The sequence below is a fragment of the Tiliqua scincoides genome, chromosome 8, assembly GCF_035046505.1.
Source record: "Tiliqua scincoides isolate rTilSci1 chromosome 8, rTilSci1.hap2, whole genome shotgun sequence".
In the NCBI taxonomy this organism is placed as follows: Eukaryota; Metazoa; Chordata; class Lepidosauria; order Squamata; family Scincidae; genus Tiliqua; species Tiliqua scincoides.
Window position 1 is genome coordinate 15,774,031 of NC_089828.1, and position 24,264 is coordinate 15,798,294.

The following is a 24,264-nucleotide window of genomic DNA, read 5'->3' on the forward strand; positions in this document are numbered from 1 at the left end:
GAAGCATTATCCCTAACTTAGATGACTGAGGGCCTAATCCAATTTTCCAGCACCCATTCAGCCATGTCATTGGAACATGCACTGCATCCTTTGGTGGGGAGGCGGTCACAGAGGCCTCCTCAAGGTAAGGAAACCTTTATTTCCTTATCTCAGATCTGCATTGCTGCTGCACTGGTGCTGGAAAGTTGGATAGGATTGGGCCCTGACTCATTCCCATGGTCTTATCCCATGATAAGACCCAGCTCTTATCCCATGGTGGGGTTCAATGTATAGCCCTCAAAACAAAACAAATTAGAAGGCTTTTCCACAGTACATTCTGCAACCCATTTAAAATGGAGGACTTGGATTTAAACAGATCTTAATTCCATGAACTCTATGGGAACAGCTTGTTGCTTTTAATTAAAAACATGGGACTTGCCTTGCCTTGCATGAGACTTGCCTTGCAAGTCAGCAGACTGCCTCACCTGACATAGTGTCTTCAGCAGTGACAAACGGACATGCCGGGAGGTTCACAGGCAGTGAACAGGCAGTCATGCCATTGTGTTGTCCTCCAGCATATAGAGCATCTGGAAGTATGCTGCTCTGAACAGGGAGGCTCAATTTTCCTTGGCGGGGTTAAATAATTATAGGCCTTGGAAGGAGTTTTTGTTAGGTGGGGTGGCTTCATTTCTGACGCACTAGGACAGACATGACAGTTTCATTTTCTGAGCATCATCTTTAAGCTTGAGGGCAGAAATGTACCTCCAGGAAAGAAAAATAGCTGCCATCATCACAGCTCTATCCCAGCTGCTATGATTTCCAAGTTCATTTTACAAACTGTCAATGGTGTGCTTGGTGTGCCTGCCCTGGAGTGGGGATAGCATTTTGTGCTTCCTCTTGTAACTCCACAGTGGCTTTTCAGATGGGCAACACACCATGTCCTTGACTGAATGTGCATTGCAAGTGTTGCCTATCTGTCTTGCCTGTGCCACCTGAATATGGAAAACCTTGCAATCACTAGGAAATTGGTGAGTTGGGGCCCTAGTTTGCAAGCCCACCTGGCACAGACCCAACAATACTCCTCCCGTCGGGAACCCCAGGACAGCTTCTCTGCCTTCTGTCCCTGCAGACCTACATTCGAAGTATGGACAAGGACTTTGTGGCAGCCACAATCCAAGCCATTGGCCGTTGTGCCACCAACATCGGCAAAGTGCGTGACACGTGCCTCAATGGGCTTGTCCAGCTGCTGTCCAACCGAGATGGTGAGAGCCTGTTTGGGGAAATGGCATTGTAGTGCAGTTGGGGGTGCAAGGCAGATCTGAGTGAGAAGTGGGAGTGTGGAAACAGAAGAGCTGTTTGGAATGGAGACTTGCAAGAATACAGCTAGTGGGGGTGGTGGTCAAAGGCAAGTTGGTCTGAGGATACAGGAGGCTGTCTTCCACATAGTTGGAACACTTGTCCATTTAGTTCAGTATTGTGTGACTGGAAATGGCTCTCGGAGTTTGGACAGGGGCATTTCTGTTTCCTAGCCCTGCCTGGAGGTGCTGGGGATTAAACCTGGGGCCTTCTGCATTCCAAGCAGGTACCTTGCCACATCCCCATCCATGTGCTGTTTCTATCTGTCACTCTTAGAGCTGGTTGTGGCTGAGTCTGTGGTTGTCATCAAGAAACTCCTACAAATGCAGCCGTCTCAGCACAGTGAGATCATCAAGCACATGGCAAAGCTGACAGACAACATCCAGGTAGGGGCTGTGACCTGCAGAGGAGTCTACAGAAGGCTCTTTTGCATCTTTCTGAGCGGGTGGGGCAGATCTTGGGAGTTTGAGAAATGCAAGTGCCCCCCCACCCCCATGTGCAGGTACCTATGGCCCGGGCCAGCATCTTGTGGCTGATAGGCGAGTACTGTGAACATGTACCCAAGATTGCCCCCGACGTGCTGCGCAAGATGGCCAAGTCATTCACCAGTGAGGAGGATATTGTGAAGCTGCAGGTCATCAACTTGGCGGCCAAGCTCTACCTGACCAATTCCAAGCAGGTAAGGCCCTTTCCAGGAGGATTGGAAAACTGCAGTTCTCATGCTGCCTGAACTTCCTGGGGTGACCTGGCTGGTGGGCAGGAGTATTTATACATGTGTGTTGCAGGTTGCCATATTTCCAGGTTCAAATCCCCACTCAGCCATGAAGCTCACTGGGTGGCTTTGGGCCAGTTACTATTTTTCAGTCTAATCTACCACAACAGGATGGTTGTGAAAATAAAATGGGTGTGGAAGAATTGGGTACCCTGTCCAGAGTGCATTAGATGAAAGGCAAGGTAGAAATAAACTGTTTTAATGGTGTTATGCCCTACTTTTTAAATATCTCAAAGCAGATTGCTAAAGCATAAGATTCAGCAAAAATAAGTATAACTGCATCCATTTTTTTAAATGGCTAGGAAGAGACGGTTGTTAAAAGCTACAAGCATAAAAAAAAACTTCAGTGGATTATAATTAAGAAGGTAACACTTTCTGAAGCTGTTAAACTTTGCCATATGATGTTTGCCACAGAGCAAGCTGTTGACCCAATATGTGCTGAACCTAGCCAAGTACGACCAGAACTATGATATCCGGGATCGGGCCCGCTTTATTCGCCAGCTCATCGTGCCCACTGAGAAGAGTGGAGCCCTCAATAAGTATGCCAAGAAGCTCTTCCTGGCTCAGAAACCTGCCCCCATCTTGGAGTCCTCTTTCAAAGGTATGGAAGTTGCAGCAATTGAGGGGGGGCAGGAAATGCATGCACTGCTGCATTATACCTTGAACAGGGCCTGTGCGTGGATCTGGTGGGTGGGTGCTGCTGACTTCTTGGTCCTTCCAGACCGCGATCACTTCCAGCTGGGCTCACTGTCGCACCTCCTCAATGCCAAGGCTGTGGGCTACCAGGAGCTCCCCGACTGGCCCAACGAGGCTCCCGATCCATCTGTGCGCAATGTGGAGGTATGGGCTTGTCCTCTGGCTGCATGTGGCGGGAAGTGGGCATCCCAAAGGCCAGTGCTGCTTCAGAACATTGTGAGGTGGGCTTTCCTGTCCATGGCCTCTCACCTGTCCCATACACCTGTCGCTTTAGGTGGCTGCTGGCTCACCCTGTTCTGACCCCTGTGCTTCCTTAGAATAATGTGCTTGCAGTCTCCAGTGGGTACGGGCTGCTCTGTGGTCCTGATGGAAGACTGCCACCCACCTCCACCTTTTTTTTCCAGGAAGAGTCAATCGGCTCCATGGAAAGCCACATTGGGCTGCTGGGCAAGCCAATAGAGGTGGTGTTTGTGGCTGCTGTGATACTCCCCCCCCCCATTCTCATTGCTCTGCCATTTCCCTCTGCCTCCCTCGCTACTCCACAGTTTTTCTCCCTGCACTTGTATGTGTGGCTCTGCTTTTACTGAGATTGGGATGTGTGCTGAGTGCTTTTGCCTCTCCTTCCTAAGTGAGCATTTCAAACAGTGCTGCGGAAATGAGAGCCAGTAGTAGGGTGTTGTGGGTTATGTCTTGGCTCGAACCGAAGAAACTCTTGCTCAGATCCCTTCAGCCTTGAAGCTTGCTACAATGGCCTTGAAAGAGTCTCTTGGCCTACCCTGCTGGGTGGTTGTGAGGTTAAAATCCATCCATCTAGTCACTTATCAGAGCAAACCTCCGAACCTGCACAGCCTCTGCTTTGATGGTGCAGTTCTTAGGCAGTTCCAGAAATTGCTGTAAGAAAATGTGCAATCCCTAAGGGAATAGGAGCCTGAAACCTTCATCTTGGCTTACCTTTCTTATGGCTGCTGCACCCAAGACTATATTCCAACATGGATATAACTTCCACACAGGAGGTGCACATCATGTGCTATGTGTACATCCAATGTGTGACAAATGTGTGCATGTCTATTTCACCTTGAGTACACCTGACAGGAACCTGCTATAAATGGCAGCAAAATAGATGCATCGCATGTTATGGGGTGTGTGCAGTTGTATTTTCTTTCTTACACAGAAGCAATATCCATGTAGAAAATGGATGCAGTGTGAAGTGGCCCTCAGTCTGGCCTCTTTGGGACTGCTTTCCACATACCTGTAAGCTTCCAGTGACAACATGCCTCTTGCTATCTGTGCTTGGTCCAGGTTCCAGAATGGACTAAGTGCACCAGCCGTGAGAAAAGGAAGGAAAAGGTGGAGAAACCATTCTACTCGGATTCAGAGGGCGAGTCTGGGCCTACGGAATCTGCTGACAGTGGTGAGATTTGTCTGTCTCTGTTGGCAACCTTCAGTCTCGAGAGACTATGGTATCGCGCTCTGAAAGGTGGTTCTGGAACAGCGTCTAGTGTGGCTGAAAAGGCCGATTCGGGAGTGACAGTCCCTTCCACACTGGGAGCAAGTGCAGTCTGTCCCTGGTCTGTCTCCCTGGCTATGGGCCTTCCTTCTTTGCCTCTTAGCCTCAGACTGTTGGCCAAGTGTCTCTTCAAACTGGGAAAGGCCATGCTGCACAGCCTGCCTCCAAGCGGGCTGCTCAGAGGCCAGGGTTTCCCACTTGTTGAGGTCCACTCCTAAGGCCTTCAGATCCCTCTTGCAGATGTCCTTGTATCACAGCTGTGGTCTACCTGTAGGGAGCTTTCCTTGCACGAGTTCTCCATAGAGGAGATCCTTTGGGATCCGGCCATCATCAATTCTCACAACATGACCAAGCCAACGCAGGCGTCTCTGTTTCAGCAGTGCATACATGCTAGGGATTCCAGCACGTTCCAGGACTGTGTTGTTTGGAACTTTGTCCTGCCAGGTGATTGTAGGGTTGAGACTATCCATGAAGCTTTTAACGGTGAAGCACACGCAGGACACCAACATGGTTTCCTCAACCAACAACAAAAACTCACTGCAAACAAAGGCATCAAATCAGAAATGTCTAAAAATATCTAGCTGCAGCATGGTGTCAATTAGCACTTGCTGCAAAGGCCCCCTCCCCCCCCCAAAACCCCATGTTTTCACCTCTTGCTGAAAGTGCTGATTGAGCTTGGAAGTCGTCCTTTGAGAACCACCTCCAGAGGGATTGCTGTGTTAATCTATTCCAGGGGTGTCCAAAGTTTATGGCAGGAGGGCCACATCATCTCTCTGATACTGTGTTGGGGGCCGAGGGAAAAAAGAATTAACTTACATTTAAAATTTGAATACATTTACATAAGTTTACATAAATGCATATATTAAAGATGAACTTATATGAATGAATGAAGGTCTTGCAATAGCTCAAGGCCTATAAAAGGCTTTGCACAAAGCAAGGCTGGCCTTTCCTTTGCTGCCGCTGCTGCGTCACAGACATGAAACAACAAGCAGTGGAGGGAGCTCTCATCCCACAGCTCATGCGAGAGGTCAAACAGTCACCCTCAAGCTGAGAGCAGTTGCGTTGGGCCAGTGTGGGCTCCAACAAATCTCCAGAGGCTCATTGGAGACTGGGGGCTCCCTGATGGCTACATCGAGGGGTCTCGAGGGCTGCAAGTGGCCCCAGGGCCGGGGTTTGGGCACCCCTGATCTATTCCATCAGAAAAAACCACCTTCCTGGTACTTTAAAGATCCAAATTATAATAGCTTATATTTTCATATTGGTGGACTAGTGTCTGCTTCATCAGATGCAAGGAGAATCTTTGGGAGGGCATTCTAGAATCATGGTGCCGTGACTGCAAAGACCCTGCCTTGCAAGATTGCACACAGAGAAACATGGGGAGAGGTGTCAGGATACTGCAGTTCTTTATTATCTGCCAGTTTGGCACCCGTGATTTGACTTGGCAAGGTTGCTGGACCCATGCCGGAGGGCCTCACCTGACCAGGAGATGTTGTGAAACGTAGGGAGGCTGCACATGGCCTCCCTGGGCCTCAGAAGGCTCCTTGGAGGTGTTGGAAAGGCACTTCAGGTTTTTGGTGAAAATCAAGAAATGCCTTTCCAGTGCCTCCAAGAGGTATTCTAAGGTGTGTATTTTGGTGTGCACAGGGGTCTGGGAATGGATCCCTTGCATATACAGAGGTTCAATTTTACTATACATGAGGTGCAATGACCTGCCATCAGGGTCTACGTTGCATATAGCACCTGCACCTAAGGCAGGGGCAGATCCAGTGTCTGTGTTTGAGGAGAGGCCATGAGTATTACCTTAATTCCAGAGCCCAGGTCAATCAGGTGGGTAGACTTGGACTCCAACCTGGACTTTAAGCCCAGATCTGCCTGCTGGGTAGAACTGGGCTCCCATTCTGACCATCCTCTGGAGCTGCCTCTTCCGGGCAGGTAGACATGGGCTCCCAGCTGAACTGGTCTCCATGGCTGAGGTTTGCTGGGCAGGTAGACCTGGGCTCTTGCCCAGGCTTGGAGCCCAGATCTACCTGCTGGGTAAACCTAGGCTCCCACTTGTTCCAGGCAGGTAGACCTGGGTTTCTGGCCATGCTTGGCCTGTTCTCCATCCTCGCAGGCACCCTTCCCCACCGACATGATGGGGGGACCATCCACGCATGGCCCCCCCCTTAAATCCACCCCTGACCTTGGGCAGCTACTATGGGCCAAGTGTCATGGCGAGCCCACTCCTGACACTTTCCCAGACTCCCAAGGGAGGATTGGGCTCAGCCAGGAACTGGTGACCACCAGTTGGGTGGGCCCTGCTCCTTTTACTTTGAAGACCGTTGCAATAGCAGGCACTGAAGATGGATAAAAATCTATATCCATTAGAATTTCTGCTACCAAGATAAGGGAAAAGAGGCCCACTGGAGGGCCCCTTGCTGGAGGCCCCCCCATGCCTTGAGTGAGTCCTGCCTGCAGTAGTATCTACTGGGGCAGGAAGGTTTCTCAAGCAACATGCCAGTGAAGGAGTAGGGAGGCATCCAAATGCTGCCTGTTGCATTATCATATATGTGGGAACTCCTCTCTTTTTTGTTGTTGTTGTCAGAACCTGAATCAGAGAGCAGATCAGAAAGTGAGAGCGGCAGTGAGAGCGGGTCTGGCTCTGGCAGCGAGGAAGAGGATGAAGATGAGGATGAAGAAGAGAGTGTGGGCCAGTCGGAAGAGGAGGAGGAGAAAAAGAAGAGGAAGGAAGGACGCTCTCCAAGGAAAGCATCTCTAGAGAGTGCTGGGAGGTACGAGGGGCGTAACTAGCATCGGGTGGCAGGAGAAAGAGGCAACTGTAGGTGGTCACCTGGGATGAGGCCAAGAACACCAATGAATTGTAGGGAATGCAATGTGTTTCCCAGTGTCACCCTATCTACTAATGTGATGTCTTACTGACCTATGTCTAAGTGCATTTCAAAGCCTTCTTGGCCAGCATTTCTCAAAGTTTGTCCCCTGCCGTACCACTTCACATGGTCCACCTATTGGAAGTAACTGGCAATTAGTCTGGGAGGTCAGATGCAACTCTACAAACACCATGACGGACAGGAGGGCTTTTCTGAGCATGTAAAAAGCACACACTGGAGCTCTGCCCACCAAGCTGAGCCTTCTGTTGCTGTTGTGTTGCACTGCTGGTCTCACTGCTGTGGGTGTCTGGGGTTCTTACGAGTACCATTGGACACTGCCTTAAGTACCATTGGTAGTACCTCTACCACTGGTTGAGAAACACTGTTCTAAGTCAGTGGCTCAGATGTTTTTCTCACCTATTACAGTGCTGCTGCATCCTTGTAGGTAGGTGAGGCAGTTACACAGCTAATACCATCATTGATGCTAGCCACTGAAAGGAATGGCCCTATTGGATTTGCTCTTGTTTTTTCCATCACATGCTGGAAAACTGGGAGACCAGCACATGAAACTCCCAATTGAATTCCCAAAGGATTTGGGCCAGTGGAGTTGCAGAATGCAAATCAACAAAAGGTCCTCTTCAGGCAGAATTCCCCGCCCCTAGAAAGTAGAAAGTGCCAAACAGCCCCAAGCTTTGATTCTCTCCTCTCCCTTTTCAATAACACAGTGAGGAGGAGGAAGAGAGGGGAAAGAAAAAGCAACAGCCACGCAAAGCAAAAGGGGGCTCAGAATCTTCATCAGAAGAGGACAGCCTCTCCGAGAGCAGCTCATCAGAGTCAGGCTCTGGCTCCGAGGCAGAGGAATCTCACTCCGAGATGGAGGCAAAGAAGAAAAGGACGGTGAGTGACTGAATTCTGGGAGCCCCAGGTCTTTATGACGCTGGCGGGCCTGTCTTCTGGTCTTGCAGATCTTGGATTCGCATCAGGTTTTTGACATACACGCACCAGTTGAATTCATCTATGACTCATATTTGCATCTTAGAAAATGAAAGAACCACCCTGCATTTACTCCTTATGTGGTCACATGTGGTGGGGGAGGGGGCATAGTTCAGTGGCAGACATTAGACATGCAGAAGGCCCCAGATTCACCCACCTAGGCACTGACCAAGTCTAGCTTCAGCACGATAGTTGCATCATGGGCCCTCAGTCTGTGCCTGGGAAACTGTAGTGGGCAGGGTTGGGAATTTGAGTCAGTGACTCACTCAAGTTGTGAAAATGTGTGATTTTTGCTGACTCGGTGACTCGTGAATCACGCATGTGGAAGACTCTGAAAAAGACTTCAGTCAGGGCCTTGGGCAACTACCCCTGACCTTGGTACTCATCCCCACACATGCTGACTTGAGTCTGCCTGTGTCTGGGTGTGCTTGCTTACTGTTTTCACAGTGTGAAAAACCTTGTGGGGCTAGCATTCCGATTGGATGAGTTCCAGCCACAAGGCAGGGAAGGGTTAATGCTTCCTTTTCCAGCTGAATGCGGGGGGGGGGGGCAGCAGCAGGAGTGGGCTTTTTGCCATCTCTGATAGGAAGGAAGAAATCGATTATCATTGGACGAAGGATAGGCATTCTCATATTGTCTTTGGCTGAGGGAGTGCATGAGGAGGAGCCAAGGGCGTTCAGATTGACTGCAGAAGCTCGGGTGGGAGGTTCATAGCGATCACGCTTTCCACCACATGGCTGGTTGCTGTAAACTGAGCTCCGTGGTTACTTGGGAGTGGGAAGCCTCATTGAGTGACCAGCTACAGTGGGACTACTTCTGAGTTGAGCTGCCAAGGATCAGGTCGTCCTGGTAAGCCTCGCAGTTGCTGCTCATGACCCTCCTCCCTCTTGCCACTTCCGACCCCACTCTCTCATTGTCCCTCCCACCCCTCCTGCCCTGTTTACAGATGGGTGGGGACATCAGGGGAGCAAGTAAAGAGAACTCGGGAGCACACACACCCCTTGGCAGCAGCCCAGTTTTTTTTCACAGTGGGTGTGTTCTTAAAGAGGTTGGGGCGACTCAACTCGAGTCCTATTGTGTCACTAAAGGGCGACTTGGAAAGGGTCCCCCGTAATGACTTGTTTTTTAGTTGAGTTGCGGAGGGGTGGTAACTTGGCGACTGTACTGAAGTCAAACCACGCTGGGTTTTCTCATCCCTGGTAGTGGGTGAGCTTCTTTGGATATTGTCTGGATCCATGCAGGTATTGAGTCTAGCTCTCTTGCTCTCCTTTTCTTTTATTAGCCTCCTAGCAGCAAGCCTGCATCAAAAGCACCCAAGAAAGGGACAAAGGAGATCTCCTTGCTTGATCTGGATGACTGTAAGTTTAATTCATCTTGATTAGATTCTCTTAGGAAACCATTCTGGCCCTTGCCAAAACACTTCAGAGGCTGTTCATAATAATTGCAGTATTTATATACTGCTTTTCAACAAAAAGTTCACAAGTGGTTTATAGAGAGACTGCAATCTTAACCTCACGTTCCTGGAAGTAAGTTCCATTGAACACAATAGGACTTACTTCTGTGTAGACCTCGTTAGGATTGTGCCCAAAATCAAATAACTGATGGCTCCCTATCCCAAAAAGGCTCACAGTCTAAAAAGATGCAAAAGAACACCAGCAGACAACCACTAGAGAAGACACTGCTGGGGTGAGGAGGGCCAGTTACTCCCCCTGCTAAATAAAAGAGGAACACCCACTTGCAAAAGTGCCTCTTACCCTGGTAACTTGGTAACTATTGCCTCCCATTTTGCTACCCGGTTTAGTGCTCTGGCTCTTTTTCATCTTCTGATGAGCTGAAGTATCTCCCTTGCCTGTGCACTTTATCTTCCAGGGGACAGATTGCAGTAGGGACTTGGGCTGCCAGCAGGAATGGAATTTGGAAGCAGTTCTTGCAGTGTAACCTGTGCAGGGGTTTTAGCAGCCTGCACAACTGCAGATGACTGTCATTTCAGATTTCAGAGAACTCGGAAGGATATTTGGTGCATGAAGGTGGTGGGGCTGCTCATTTCCTTACCCGTGCATATCTGTTTGTGTTCTCCTCCCCCCCCCATTCTTTCTTTTCCCATGTTCTTTTTCTCAGTCTCTCCAGGAAAAAAGATTAAAACCTTCAAATTGAGCAATTTTGCTAATTATGATGAGATAATACTTGGTAATCATACACTAATTTGCATACTTTTTAGTTGCAGAATTATTGCATGCTGTGCAAAACCACGCTTCTTTCTTCTGTTTTTAATTTTCCCTTAGTTGGTTTTGTTGGATGTGTCCCCTGGTTCTAATGTGTCCACTTTCTTCGCATCATATATTGAAGCTTCAATTATGTCCCCGCTTCATTCCTTTTTTTCTTTATCCTAAATTTAAAAGCCATTTAAAAAAAGCCTTCCCTCATCAGTAAGAAGCTCCAGCCCCCCCGATCATTATGGCTGCCTTTTGGGGCACCTTTTTAGCTCTCCAAGATCCAGGCATGGCAGTACGCCTGGAGCCTCAATGAATGCAAGTGTTTCTTTCTAGCGATGCTTTGGCACCCCTCACAGTATGCCCTTCGTGTCAGGAGGGACTGGTGTACAGGTTCTCACTTTGCTTGTGATCTGTCCATGGTGCTGGACAACTGTGTGCCTTTACTAGGTGACCAACACACTCTAAGCAGTTGCCTCTATTTCCATTTTGCAATTCTAAATCCAGTTTTCTAGGTCCTGACTTTCTTGAGATGAAGGGGGGGGAAGGTTGTTAACCCGTCACTTTCTGTTTTCTACCCCACAGTCACGCCCCCTCCCCCACAGCCTGTCGCCTCCAGCCCCGTAGTCTCCACCAGCCTCGTGACTGACCTTGAGGGGCTCACACTGACTGATGCATCTCTGACCCCTGCTGTAAGTGACCTCTGTTTGCTATTGTCCTCAAGGGAATTTCTGGGATCCAGGACCTGATAATTCTAAGTCTTATGACTGCTAGAAGCCTTGTGATGCTTGCCAGAAAAAGAGCTTTCTAGATGTGTTAGGAAAGACCCCTTTCTGAAATCTGCTATCAGCATAAATGATAATGAGCTAGATCAGGACCACTTGAACTCCAGTCCAGGGGCCAGATCTGGGGTTTGGGCGGATCCGTCTGCCTGGTGAGCCGACCTTTCGGTTCCATGCGGGCACCACACCAAGTCCTACTCGCTTGGAGGATGGGGACGCTCTGTGCAGTTGCGTCTACCCAAATGTCTTGTCACATGGCCTTCTGAGATGCTGCACAGCAGACATGACTGCCTAGAGCGTCCCTGTCCTCCAAACAAGGAGGACATCGCGCAGTGCCTGGGTTGATCGCTCAGATGGGGGCCACATTCCAGGCACACAGCAGTCGCAACTTTGAGCACCACTGAGCTAGATGAATCAAAGACCTAACTTGGTACAAGGCAACTTTCTATCATTAAAGAACTTGGTGGCAGAGCACCTGTTTTTGCATTGATAAAGGTTCCAGGTTCAATCCTTGGCATCTCCAGGGAGGGATGGGCAACTCCCCTGTTTGAAACCCCAGAGAGCAGCATCCAGTTGGAGCAGAAAATAGATGGACCCAATAATCTGACTTGAGTGAACAAAGCTTCATACATGCTGCCTGTGACCCCTGGTTAACAACGACAGCTCCTGGCTTTTTAGTCCATTGCACTCCTGGCTATTGTCTTTGGAGGGAGCAAGGGTTATCCTAACTAGCTGACCATTTGACCTGCTTTATTAGGGATTTAGGAAGCAAGAGCCAGTCATACTTCTTACTGTTCTGGGTTCATTTCTCCCCACTTCTCCCCACAGATCTGTCAGCCGCTGATGTAGCTTGCCCACATCTCCCTTGCATTTTCTTTCTCTCCCCCTACCATGTAGATGCTCAGCCCTGCTTTTGGTGCTGTGAAGACGTATGAGCTGCTCCACCGCATGACAGGGGAGGGGCTCTCCGTGGAGTATTACTTCAGCCGGCAACCTTTTTCTCCTGACTCACGTATGGTGGCTGTGCAAATCCAGATCTCCAATAACACAGCTGCAGAGGTGAAGAACATCCGCGTTCATGAGCCCAAGTTGCTCTCAGGCATGCGGGTCCAGGAGTTCAAGGAGATTGGTAGGACTTGTGTGAGCGCATGCGTATATATATGGGGGAAATAGGATGGGGCACTGGTCAAGCTGTTTGTGCTGCTGTAGGACCAGCTTGAGAGACGGCAGTGATAGCAGTGCAGCTACACAGTTGGCTGGGCAATCATCCTTGGGAATGCTACACCACCACCCCACCGGTGACATCAGTAGAATTGCCCTGAGTATGGATCTTCTCCCAGGGTAGTGGTTAGAACCAGAAATTTTGACTTGTGGGCAGGAATTGGAGGTTCAGTCAATACATTCCAAATGGCCTAGGGGTTACGTATCCTTTAATGCCACTTGCAGACCTGGGAGAAGCTGATACACATGTTATCATTTGACAGTATATCTGGATGATGCAAGGTGTGAGCTGAGGGTGGGCTTTACTCTGAAGTTTTGCTCAGGGTTCTTCTCTTGCACTTGCAGAGTCCCTGGCACCTGGTGAGACAGTCAGTGTGGTTATGGGCATCGACTTTTGTGACTCCACCCAGGCAGCCAGCTTCCAGTTGTGGTGAGTCTGTATGGTCCCCCGTTCTGTGCAAAGCACAGGGTTCTGGCATGATGCTCTCCAGTGGGCAAGGCACACAGGCCAGAACGTCTCCAGTAAAATCCACAGCTTTGCCCAGTTGTGCTACTCCTTAAGAAAGAAAGCCAATTTGCCCATTGACAGAGGTCTGCATACAGCTCGCTTTGACTGTTCTGTTTCTCTCTTCAGCACACACACCCGCCAGTTCTACGTATCCATCCAGCCCCCAGTGGGGGAACTCATGGCTCCTGTGTTCATGAGTGAGAATGAGTTCAAGAAGGAGCAAGGTGAGTGCTTGGGGAAGCGTCTTGCCACGCCCTTCTCCCATTAACACCATCATATATGAAGACAGAGAACCTTTTGATTGCCAATACCAAAGCCAAGACTTGGTGTAGAACTTCAGAAGCCATTCTTTGATTGTGCCACAGGCAGGAATTGACACTGTCATTGAACAGAAGTGAAACTTATTATACAAAACCGACCCATCCCAGCTTTCCCCCTTGTATCAATCCCAGATGAAGAAGCCATCTGGGATTGATGTGAGTGGGAAAGCTGAGATGGGTTGGGCTGTTGGCCACTCCCAAAACAACCAGTGATCTGAAGGGTAGCAACTGTGTCCCTTACCTTCCCTCTTTGGGCTGAGTCTCTGCCAAGTTGTTCATTTGCATCTGGGCACTGCAGCTGTTTTGCAAGAACAGTCTGACCCTGCCTGTCTGCTGATGTTGGCACACCATCAGGCCCAGCCTTGCCCCTATCCGGTCTCTATCAATTTCCCCTGAGTGTCACCTGTCACTGGCTAGCAAATGAATCAGGAGAGAGATCCCATGAGAAGGGCATTCTCCCCACCACCACCACCAAGAACCCATCTTCTCTCCCACCCAGGCTGGCCATGGCTGTGGGGAGAGCACTCCTGGGCTGTGCCAGCAGCTGACGCTAACTCTGTGTTTTGTTCTCCTTCGCTGCCTTGTGCATTCTCGCTTTTCTTCCCTTTAGAGCAACTGTTAAAGATGGGTATGGGTAAGTGCCAGCACAGGTAGCTACTTCTCTTGCAGCTGTCTGCTCTTTCTAGCCATAGTGCTAGCACTGCTTTCACTGGGTGGTGCCTCTCCTTCTTTAGCCATAGTGTAATAGCACTGCTTCTACCCTGGGACTCCCCCCCCCTAGCTACAGAGCCCTCCAGCACTGCTTTTACTGCAGCCCCACACCTCCCTTTGTCTCCTTTCTTCTGTAGCACCAGTGCTTTTTCCTTCCCCTTCTCTGGACACGCCTTGTTCCCCCTGCTTCTCTCTTGATCACTTCCCCCTTGGTTTCCCCTTGGTTTCCCCCACCCGCAGACTATTAGCCTGCTAGACTGCTAGTCCATTTTGCTGAAGGGAGCAGGTAAGAAAAGAGTTGGAAAGATATATTCTTTCAGGGTTTGCAGTGCAACAAAGGATTGCCTGGGAGCAGGGCTGGAAGAAGAGGCTTCTAGACAGCTATTCCTAATTGCAATGGTGAGCAAGAATTTCCTGAAGAGACTTCCTGAGCTTCTTATATATATTTTATAACTATATTTTTATATATTATAGTCATAGGAAGCTTGCTTATACAGTCAGACCACTGGTCTAGCTCAGTACAGTAGGAGTTTGGTATCCGCAAGGGATCTGTTCCTGGATACCGCAGACATAGAAACCAGCAGTTACCAAAACCCATGAATAAGTGAATCCACAGGTCCAGTCCAATATGATCTCTGGAGATGTTATCCAGTTGTGTTTGGAGGTTATCCAAGGCCTGCGGGGGCTGCTTGCAGCCTCTGCGGGCCTCAGAAAGGTCTCTGCAGGTGCAGTAAAGGCACTTCCAGTTTTCGTAAATATCACAAATGCTTTTCTGACATCTGCAGAGGCCTTGCTAAGGCCCGCAGAGGCCACACATGGCACCCATGGTCTTCAGGTAACCTTCGGTCATGTTCAGGAGCTCAGATCCGGCCCTCAACCATGGATTCAGAACCTACAATGAGTTAAATCCACCAGTCCCAAGCCCATGGCTGAACAGGTTGAACCTGTACTGTCGACTCCTACAGGCCTCCATGGTCTCAGGCGAGAATCTTTCTCTGTCCTACCTGGAGATTTAATCTGGGACCTTCTGCATGCAGGGCATGTGTTTTTGCCACTGAGCTATGCACCTCTCTGAACATGCCACTAGTTACTAACATCGGCACGCGTTGGCAGGATGACCAGCACTTGTTTTATTAGGGAGTTAACCAGCCTTTTGTTGGCTTCTTTTCCAAGACTGCTAGAAGAATGTTCCAAATGTTGGGTGGAATAAATATTTTTGAATTCATAAGCTCTAGCATCATATTTCAAGGCTCACAGAGGCCAGTCACATGGGGCTTTTCCTAGCTTGTATACTAAGTATCAAAAGAGTTAAATGTTCAGACTTCCAGTAGAAGACAAGTGGATCCAGTGGAAATGGTGTGAGAGGTATTGGTGAGCTCTCAACTGGGTCCAGGGCTATGTTTGACTCCAAAGGGAGTTCTATATCCTTTTTAAAAGTCTTGTTGCAAGGAGATCTATGACAAGTGAAGCTCTTCCATTTATTTCAGTACTGAGACAGATCAAATCTGCCACCCAAAAGACTGCAGGAGCAGGAGAAGCAGCTTTAGCCAGCATGGTATTGGTCAGGAGAGAGTAACACTTTCTAGAGAACGTTTCTGCTGGAGTAAAAGAGCAATATTATCTGTGAATTGAGGGTCAGACTAGAAAATACACAGTATGTATGATTGAGACCTATGTGTTTTGTTTTTTTAAGAAAATGCAACCATGTGGTTTCTCAATCTGGATTGGGCCCATAGTGAGGGAGGTTGCTAATCCTAATTTGGATTGGGCATACACAAACATGCCCACAGCCAGGGTTGCCAACTCATCAGGAGTCTCCATGAATTGGCATCTATCTTTAGGTGACTGCTGAAAGCAATGCTGGAGATTTTAACAGGGTCTCCCTGATTTAACAACATTACTTCTCCTTGTGAAGGGGAAACAAAATTACATATCCAGGAACTATTTCAGACAGAGCTGTTAACCTTAGCAGCAGCTAGTATTTGCTTTATGAGGAAAACTCCTGATTGATGCCAAGGCGTGATCTGGATTGGGACCATTATGGAGACAAAAAGAGTAAAGTCCTTTTTGTTGCTACAATCGCAGTCCAGATCAGTTTTCCTAATGGAATAAGGTTGTGCCTCGACATCCACAGGGGTTTGATTCTGGGACTTCCTGCTGATACCATAAAATGTGTTAAATAAAAGCAGTTTTAAAAAATTAAAAAGTGCATCCTTTGACAATTGTGGTTTAAAAACAGCTTTTCTTAGTGTTGTAGACAGGCAGTCAACAATTAGAAATGCAAAAGACCCCTTCCTTTGCATGGTTCAGCTGAAGAATGGAATGATTGCTTGCATGACTGTCTCTCTACAACAGTAAGAAAAGCAGTTTGTTTTTTTTAAAACTGTGATTTTAAAGGGATGCATTTTTCCCCTTCTCCAGGGATCAGCACATTCCTTCTCATTTGCAGTGGCCATTCGTGTTGAGTCAAATCCATGTATAACAAGGCTGGACCTATACTAAGAATGTGTCCACTGCAGTGGATGACTGGGCATCCTCATAGCTGCAAGAAATGAAAGGCTTTGGGAGCATCCCCAGAATCTGGGAGGGGGAAAATATCAAGCACGGATCCTGCAACAGCCTTAATGGGCTGCTGCTGTGCTATGCTTTGGCAGCTGCAGAATCGTTTTCCAGTGGGAATTGCATTAGCTAGCCAGGCAGCAGGGAGCTGTAAAGGACTTTTCACTGACTGTCATTTTTAGATTTGTCCTATTGCAGATTAGAGCATTTTAAGGTTGGATTTGGAGGAAGTTCTCAGTGCATGGTTTGCATTTTGGGGGGCAGCCAAAATGCAAAGTATTGCATACTAATATTGAAGGGTAAGAATGTCGGCTGGGCTGGCCTGTTGATGAGGCCAACTGAGACAGTCCCCTCAGGTGAGCTGTTGGCAGGGTCTACCCACCACCTGCTGATGCCTCCTCATCTTCACCTGCTTCTTCCTGGAATTTGAAGAGGGAAATGGAACTGGAGAATGGTGGTGGGGAGAAGAGTGGGCTGTTTCCCCCTTGTCATTTTTGGATTGGCGGAAGGAAGAGCAGTGGCAGTTGGTGTGCTGCTGGGAAAGGATATAGCATGTGGTGCAACTAAGATTCATGCATTGATGGAACAGGCCTTGACTGAAGCCTCTCTCTTATGTAACAAAGTGGACAGGTTCTTTATGTTCTGTAGGAAAGGATGGGTAGACCAGTTAGGAACGGGGCAGTGCAACAGAGGTTGGAGTGCAGCATGATCTAGACCCCTGTTGGAGCAACTGGAAGTTCTGAGCTGTGGTTGGCGTGGAAACTTAGGGAAGGACCCCAATGCTCACCGCTTCTATCTGACAGGCCATCAATCTATTTTTAATCTCTGCCTGCCTCTGCAGTAGAGTCATATGTACCTTGCATGATGCTTCCAAGCTGCTAGAGAGGCCAGCAGGTTCCCTTGGGGGTGGGGGGGATCAGGCTTGCTCCTAAGCCCCAGTGTACCTTTCCTCTTAATCGCCCCTCTGTCTTTACCTCTGCAGAGCACTTGCCATCCCCTGGGCTGCTTTTTGAACACACAACTTTCTGCATGGTCTATCTAGGCAGTCTCTTGGCATGCTAGCCCCTGGCATCCAGGCACCACCTCCCCTAAAACACCCAGCTGCACCCAGCCTGCAAGAGGACTTGCTGGATAAATTAACCCAACATGTATCTGTTTCAGATGGCCAGTTGAAATCAGGTCTCTGCATGTTCGAAATGTTCCTGGCTGATGAGGGTCTCCTCCCTTGGAATTTTAAGACACCCCTTTCCTATGTGCACAACGTATTTCTAATCAGCAAGAGTTTGCAATTTTAAATGTTCTTCTGCCCCATATTGGTTCTATTTCTTCACCTCAGCTATTCCCAACCTTACATGTTATGACAGGCACCCTTTTAATTCTGTCTGTAACACGGCAAGGACGAAACTAGAATTAGTTTTTTGGTTTTTTTTAAACTATTTTGTAAATAGGGTTGTCATGTTAAACAACTTGCTGGGTTTTTCCACAGATGTTAAGCCTTCCACCTGGTGCTCATTAGGTACTAGGTTTGGCCTGGGAAAGAGTGTAAGGGAGTAATTTAAGTAAAATTATCTTTGCTGTGGGGTGTTCTGTGGGAGGTGATTTTTTTTGCTATGTTGACCTGCGATGTTGCAGGGCTGTTGTAAGCCACTGTCTTATAAGCCAAGCCTTCTCCACCTAAAATAAAGCAAAATGAACCATGACGGACTATATTGCAATGCTATTTTTAAAAAAATGGCTAACAACTTTTTTAAGAGACCTGAATTCAAAAGAATGTGAGCATCTTGTCTTTGCTACTCCCTTGGTCAGGAGAGAGATACTATTGCCCAGTCATAGCTCCCATAACAATCCTGGATGTCTCCATCATATTGTATGAGCAGCTGTCACTTCTGCCCCAGGGAAGGAAAAAAAATAGCATCAGAAACTTCTGCCTGCTTCTCTGCTACTGGAGTGGTTATAAGAACATAAGAACAGCCCCACTGGATCAGGTCATAGACCCATCTAGTCCAGCTTCCTATATCTCACAGTGGCCCACCAAATGCCCTAGAGAGCACACCAGATAACAAGAGACCTGCATCCTGGTTAGCAATGGGGTCAGTATCCAGCATAACAGCCAGGTCCTAGCTGCACCCCCTGCTCTCCCACTACCTGTCCAAAGGCCCATCCATCCTCCCCCTGCCCTGCAACACCACCTCCTCGCCCCCCCCATGCCCCCCCAGACCCTCATGCTGGCCGAGCTCAGCCAGCACAGACCTGCCTTTCTCCGTCAGCTTGGAGGATGGATGCAGCCTTTGCAGGTCGGCATGCATCCCTGAACTGGCCCAGCCAACACTTGAGAAGGTGCAAATGTGCTTTATGGTATATTTGCATCCCTCCCAGGCCTGCACAAGGAACTTGCGCCAGCCGAGCGCTCTGTTAGGATTGAGGTTTGAGGGTCTTTTTCTGATTATTACTTACAAATTAAATATTTCTTTCTAGATCTCCTTTTTTAAAAAGTCTTATAAAGTTCGGTGGGTCCCGATAGAGAGCTGTTTTTTAAAAAGTGGCTCCTGGTGCTAAAACGTTTGGGAACCACTGCTCTAATTGTCCCTACTTTCTAGTTCCTCTCCAGGGAAAATTGCTATCCCTCTTATTTCTCTTCCTTTGGGGATGACTTGTTAATATTTAACATCTGTGGTGGTGGTCTATAAGAGTGATCTTCCAACCCCACATCTCGGAAAAGTGACACCTCAGACAGTGCAATCTTATGCATGTTTCTGGGAAGTTGGTGACAAGGGGATTCACAGGACAGGGATGGCAGCCTGAGTGAGGAATGAATGCAGGTAAATGAATGCAGGTAAATGAACAGGATTTACACAGGTAAATGCAGGTACATGAACAGCAAGGCTCCATACCATGAGCAACCAGCTATTTCATACAGTGCAGTTGCTGTGGAATGTTTTAAACTGTTGATAACCTGTTCATAGGGCAGTAATGTTTTTTCTAGTAGTCCTCTAAAACAGGGGTGCCCAAACCCCGGCCCTGGGGCCACTTGTGGCCTTCGAGGACTCCCAATGCGGCCCTCAAGGAGTCCTCAGTCTCCAGTGAGCCTGTGGCCCTCTGGAGATTTGTTGGAGCCCGCACTGGCCTGACACAACTGCTCTCAGCGTGAGGGCAACTGTTTGACCACTCATGTGGGATGAGGGCTCCTTCTACTGCTTGCTGTTTCACATCTGTGATGCAGTTGCGGCAGCAAAGGAAAGGCCGCCTTGCTTTGTGGAAAGCCTTTTATAGGCCTTGAGCTATTGCAAGACCATTCATTCATTCATATAAGTTCATCTGTAATATATTCATTTATGTAAACTTATGTAAACTTATTCAAATTTTAAATGTAAATTAATCCTCCCCCCCCCCCCCCGGCTCCTGACACAGTGTCAGAGATATGATGTGGCCCTCCTGCCAAAAACTTTGGACACCCGTACTCTAAAAGAATAATTGCCCTGGGGTTTTAAATCAGTGGAGGACAGTCTATTGCAGAGTAAACAAACAGGTAGGCAGGAGATCTTAATGAGTAGTTGGGCTTACTCTCCTTAGATTGCAAGCACTGAAATGTGAGTCAAGTCTGTGTAACTCTGCATTAGGTTACACAGTCAGTGTAGAAGCTCTCCAGGGTTCCAAAGGCTGGTTTAGTTTCCCAGCCACAACTGGAGATGCAAGGAACTGAACCTGGGACCTTTTTACATGCAAAGCATGTGCTAACCACTGAGCTACATACCCATTGTTAAATGAAGGTTACATTGTTAGATGAGAGTTGATGACCAACTACCACTTCCTCCCCCTATCCTCAGCCCTGCACTGTCCTTTTAAAAACAAGCTGAGATTTGTCTCCACCCAGATGAATACTGATGTTCCTCTTCTGTCCTCCAGGGAAGCTAACAGGGATGAGCGAGATCACAGAGAAGCTGACTCTACCAGACCAGTGCCAGAGTGATCATGTACTTGTGCAACAAGTGACAGCCGCTGCTAATGTTAGCCGTGTGCCTTGTGGTTCAGACAAGGAATACCGGTGAGAAAACAGCTACCACAGGCCAAGACCATTATAATCTCTTCTTTACCTAACCTCAGCCCTGCTGTCTTGAATCCCTGCTACTCCTAACCTAGGAATCTCATCTCTGTGCCACAGGTTTTGAACTAGGGATGTTCTCAGGGTTCTGATGGCTAACTGCTACCTCTGTGATCACAGTCAGTATGCCTCTGAATGCCAGGTGCTGAGAAGCCATGGCACAAAAGTTTGCCTGCATATCCTAGTCAGAGGCTTCTAGTTGGCCACTGTGGATGCTTGGTCTAATCCAAAGGGGCATTTTTTATGATGTATTTATTAGCATAGCTGGTTTACACAGCAGGGTTTGAGAGACTTGCTTTATTTGAGATGCCTTCAAGGCATCCAGGCAGAGAGAGAGTTTGATAAATCATATATGCTTGCTATCTGGCTGGAAAGGGGTTCTGAGAAAAGGAAGAGGAAGGAAGGACAGCCTGAGCCTAGCAATCTGCATACTAAAGAGAGCTTTACTGGAAGAGTAAGATGGAAAGCCTTTGCATCCCATCTGGCTAGTATGCAAGCTACATTGGCCCCTTCTGGTGCAGGATGCTTGTGCAGTGGTGTTGCGCCATTTTCCACTTCCAGCAGTATTTGCCCTGGATGGACCAGATACAATTCCAAGCTTCAAAGGGGAGAGTGGGGTACATGCAGGCTACATATATAGCCAGCATTTGTAATTGTGCCAAGGGAAAGGGGTTGCAGACAGGCCAGTGTGAATGGCCAGTCAACTTACTACGAAGTCCCAAATGCTGTAGCCTTTCTTCATATGAAAGGTGCTCCAGCCCAAAACCAGTGAGAACCCTGATCCTTGGTGTGGGGTACCCCACACCCAGTGACAGTGTAAGCAAAGAGTGGAGGGTGAGAGATCAGTCTCCTTGCTGCATGCAACACTAACAGAGGTTGTAGGGTAGAGGCAAGTTGCAGGTGGATTTAATGCTTAAGACATTGCAGTCACCTCTTCCTGCTGAATTGTTTGGGCAGGTTTGCTGCTAAGACAGTTAGCAGTGGAAGTCTCATTCTCATCACCCTGGAGAAGAAGGCAGGCACCATGGCGCAGCTGACCATCAACAGCGAGAAAATGCTGATTGGCACCATGCTGGTGAAGGACATTATCCACTCCTTGACACAGTGACTGGATGGCCCTTCTCATGCTCTCTTCAACCATCCACCCTACCTTCCTTTCTGCCCTTATCTGTGTCCTTGCCACCCAGCTTGCCTTGCTGTGTTCCCCTATCCCTACATGTAAAGGGGACAATTTATCACAGAAAATGGAGTGCAACTTCCAACATGTGGATAAAAGAGGTTAGCTCGGCAACAAATGGAGGGTGTTTGGGTGCTGAAGATCTTCGTGACTCTGACATTCTTTTTGTGCAGTGGGTCCCCTCTGTTAGTTTCTGTTCTATGACACTATTTATTATGGATGGAAACCTTTCAATAAAATTCTTCCTGGAACTGGCTTTGGCTCACTTCCTCTAGTATATGGGAAAAAATAGTCGAGAGCCAAGAATACGCCCTGAGCAATCTGTTAAGTCACTGATTCTTTGCCCTGCTGCAGCCTCATCTCTACGCTTCTCACCCAACATGGATCAAAACAGTGAGGAGCCACGTGGACATGAGCAGGACAAAAATGTCCAACAGCAGCCAAACTATATAATCTTAAAAGGGGACTGTTTCATTGATATATAATACAATTTTTATTGATTTTATCTGCCTCAATGTGCATGTTGTTAGTCTCGCATTTTTTCCAGAAATGACTAGAGCAGTGGTTCTCACACATTTAGCACCGGGACCCACTTTTTAGAATGTCAGGACCCACTGGAAGTGATGTCATGATCAGAAATGACATCATCAAGCCGGAAAATTTTTAACAATCCTAGGCTGCAATCCTACCCACACTTATCCAGGTGTAAGTGCCATTGACTATCATTGTTAAAAGATTATACATATTAGACTGTTCAAAGTACAGGCCTGTAACATTTCCCCAAATGCAGTCGCAGATCAAGGTAGCATCAAGTCTAATGTATTAAAAATAAAATATTGAAATGAATGGGGACCCACCTGACATTGGTTCACGATCCACAGTTTGAGAAACAGTGGACTAGAGTTTTTTGAAATCTACCATACTTGCAAAAATAAATGGGATTTACTCCCATTCTTTTACTGTTCCTGTGGAATAGTAGCCTGCATTCCTGGTCTTAAATTGCAGCTAAGTAGTTCTGTGTCCCTCCCTTCCTCTAACTCTATTTTCAGTCTCTAGATACTTGAACTCTCTTAAGAGAGAATGTGGGTGAGTCTCTGCTTCCCAGTGACACTATCTTCTCTTGCATCTCCCAGCATCCTCTCCTCAGCATTTTCTGTCTATTTCTCAAGGATCTTGAGTCTCTGACCAGTTCCCAGTTTTCTGAACCTTCTCATATTTTACTGATCAGGAACACTCCTGCAGCAGATTTGTCTTTGAGAAGGGGACACTCTGGACCAGTTTACAGAGTCAGAACTAAGTGCTACTTTTTTTCCCTAGACTGTGACTGTACCACTTCAGGCAACAAGTGAAGCAATAATTTTTGTTTTCTTTTTTTAAAAAATTAATCCGCCTGGCTCATAGTATTTTGTCTCAGATAAACCCTGAGTTGCTGATCATTTTACAGACGGGTAGTTTATTTTCATGACAGCATATTCAAATTGCAGGTGGGGACTTGCTTGTTTGAAGTGGTACAGTCCAGGAACAGCTTTTGTCAGTCGACTCAGGAAATTCACAAATTGGCCTTCCTTGGCCCATTCTGGAAGTAAATGGGGCATTGCCCCCCACAAGCCTTCCAAATAGGATATCTTATAACAACCAAAAGTTTTGTGTTCCAGTTCTGCCGTCTGTACACACTGGGTAGATTCTGAAGGGTAAGTGGTACTGCCCTTGGTGCCAGGAAGTATACCATAAACAGGCCTGGTCACTTGGCCAGATGCAAACTGAACAGGGGAAAGAGTTTGTCAGGTAAGCGTGAAAGGGCTGCCACATTCTATGAATGCACACACCAGCCAGAATTGCAAGAGAGCAGGCTGTTAAAGGTTAATATCTAGCTTCTACAATGTCTGTGTGTACCTGTTGACAACAAAGTGAATATCTTAGTAGTCCCAAATGTGTTCCTAATACCTCAGAGTATGGAAGACACAGTGCTCAGTACAATGACATTCGCATACTCGGTCTCTAATGCTGCATTGGCTCTAAGGTCCATGCCAGGTCAGCAACCTCCCAAAAATCCTCTCAAGCGCTGTTGGCTTGAAGTCAGTTCCCTGCTACAAATGTATGCCAAAGCCCACAGCTCAACTGCCAAGCTTGACTGCTCTACCTTGACTTGAAGCATGCTGGGAAGAGACCAGGCTTTCACTAACTACTGCCCACATGATGATGTTTCAGATTTATGAATGTAGATTTTAATTCTTCAGCATAATGGTTGAGAAAGATACTAATGGTACTCAGAGGTTCCCAAGCATAACTTTAATTATGCCATTCCATGATGCTGTTAACAGAGACAATATACCTACTGTAGTCTTCAGTGTCCTACACTGAACAAAGAAAAGGGGTGGGCTGCTTACCATCTGGGGAAGATATTTCCTTCCTGAAGTGAGGGTGATGCTACCATAGCCGCTGCAAATTGCAACCAGCTTCTTCCTTCCAAGCTGTTTTGCTACTGAAGAGAAAGTTTATGGGAAACT

The 24,264-nt window shown here is 47.8% G+C and overlaps 1 protein-coding gene across 8 annotated transcripts in view; it reads left to right on the plus strand.

Annotated features, from left to right (window-relative positions):
* The window catches only part of AP3B2 (adaptor related protein complex 3 subunit beta 2), a 54,291-nt gene extending 32,290 nt beyond the window's left edge, over positions 1-22,001 (plus strand). For 3 of the 8 annotated variants that reach the window (XM_066634912.1, XM_066634909.1, XM_066634914.1), the window contains exons 13-29: positions 1,109-1,241; positions 1,612-1,721; positions 1,838-2,014; positions 2,522-2,708; positions 2,829-2,947; positions 3,208-3,264; positions 4,103-4,214; positions 6,895-7,081; positions 7,903-8,074; positions 9,453-9,528; positions 10,966-11,072; positions 12,060-12,291; positions 12,729-12,813; positions 13,018-13,115; positions 13,822-13,845; positions 20,385-20,523; positions 21,538-22,001. In XM_066634912.1, coding sequence (XP_066491009.1) covers positions 1,109-1,241; positions 1,612-1,721; positions 1,838-2,014; positions 2,522-2,708; positions 2,829-2,947; positions 3,208-3,264; positions 4,103-4,214; positions 6,895-7,081; positions 7,903-8,074; positions 9,453-9,528; positions 10,966-11,072; positions 12,060-12,291; positions 12,729-12,813; positions 13,018-13,115; positions 13,822-13,845; positions 20,385-20,523; positions 21,538-21,688 — 2,166 coding nt within the window. In that variant the 3' untranslated portion in view covers positions 21,689-22,001. The remainder of the gene's footprint in view (positions 1-1,108; positions 1,242-1,611; positions 1,722-1,837; positions 2,015-2,521; positions 2,709-2,828; positions 2,948-3,207; positions 3,265-4,102; positions 4,215-6,894; positions 7,082-7,902; positions 8,075-9,452; positions 9,529-10,965; positions 11,073-12,059; positions 12,292-12,728; positions 12,814-13,017; positions 13,116-13,821; positions 13,846-20,384; positions 20,524-21,537) is intronic. The other 5 variants (XM_066634915.1, XM_066634910.1, XM_066634913.1 and 2 more) reach the window with 3 other exon arrangements.
* Positions 22,002-24,264: the final 2,263 nt, after the last annotated feature.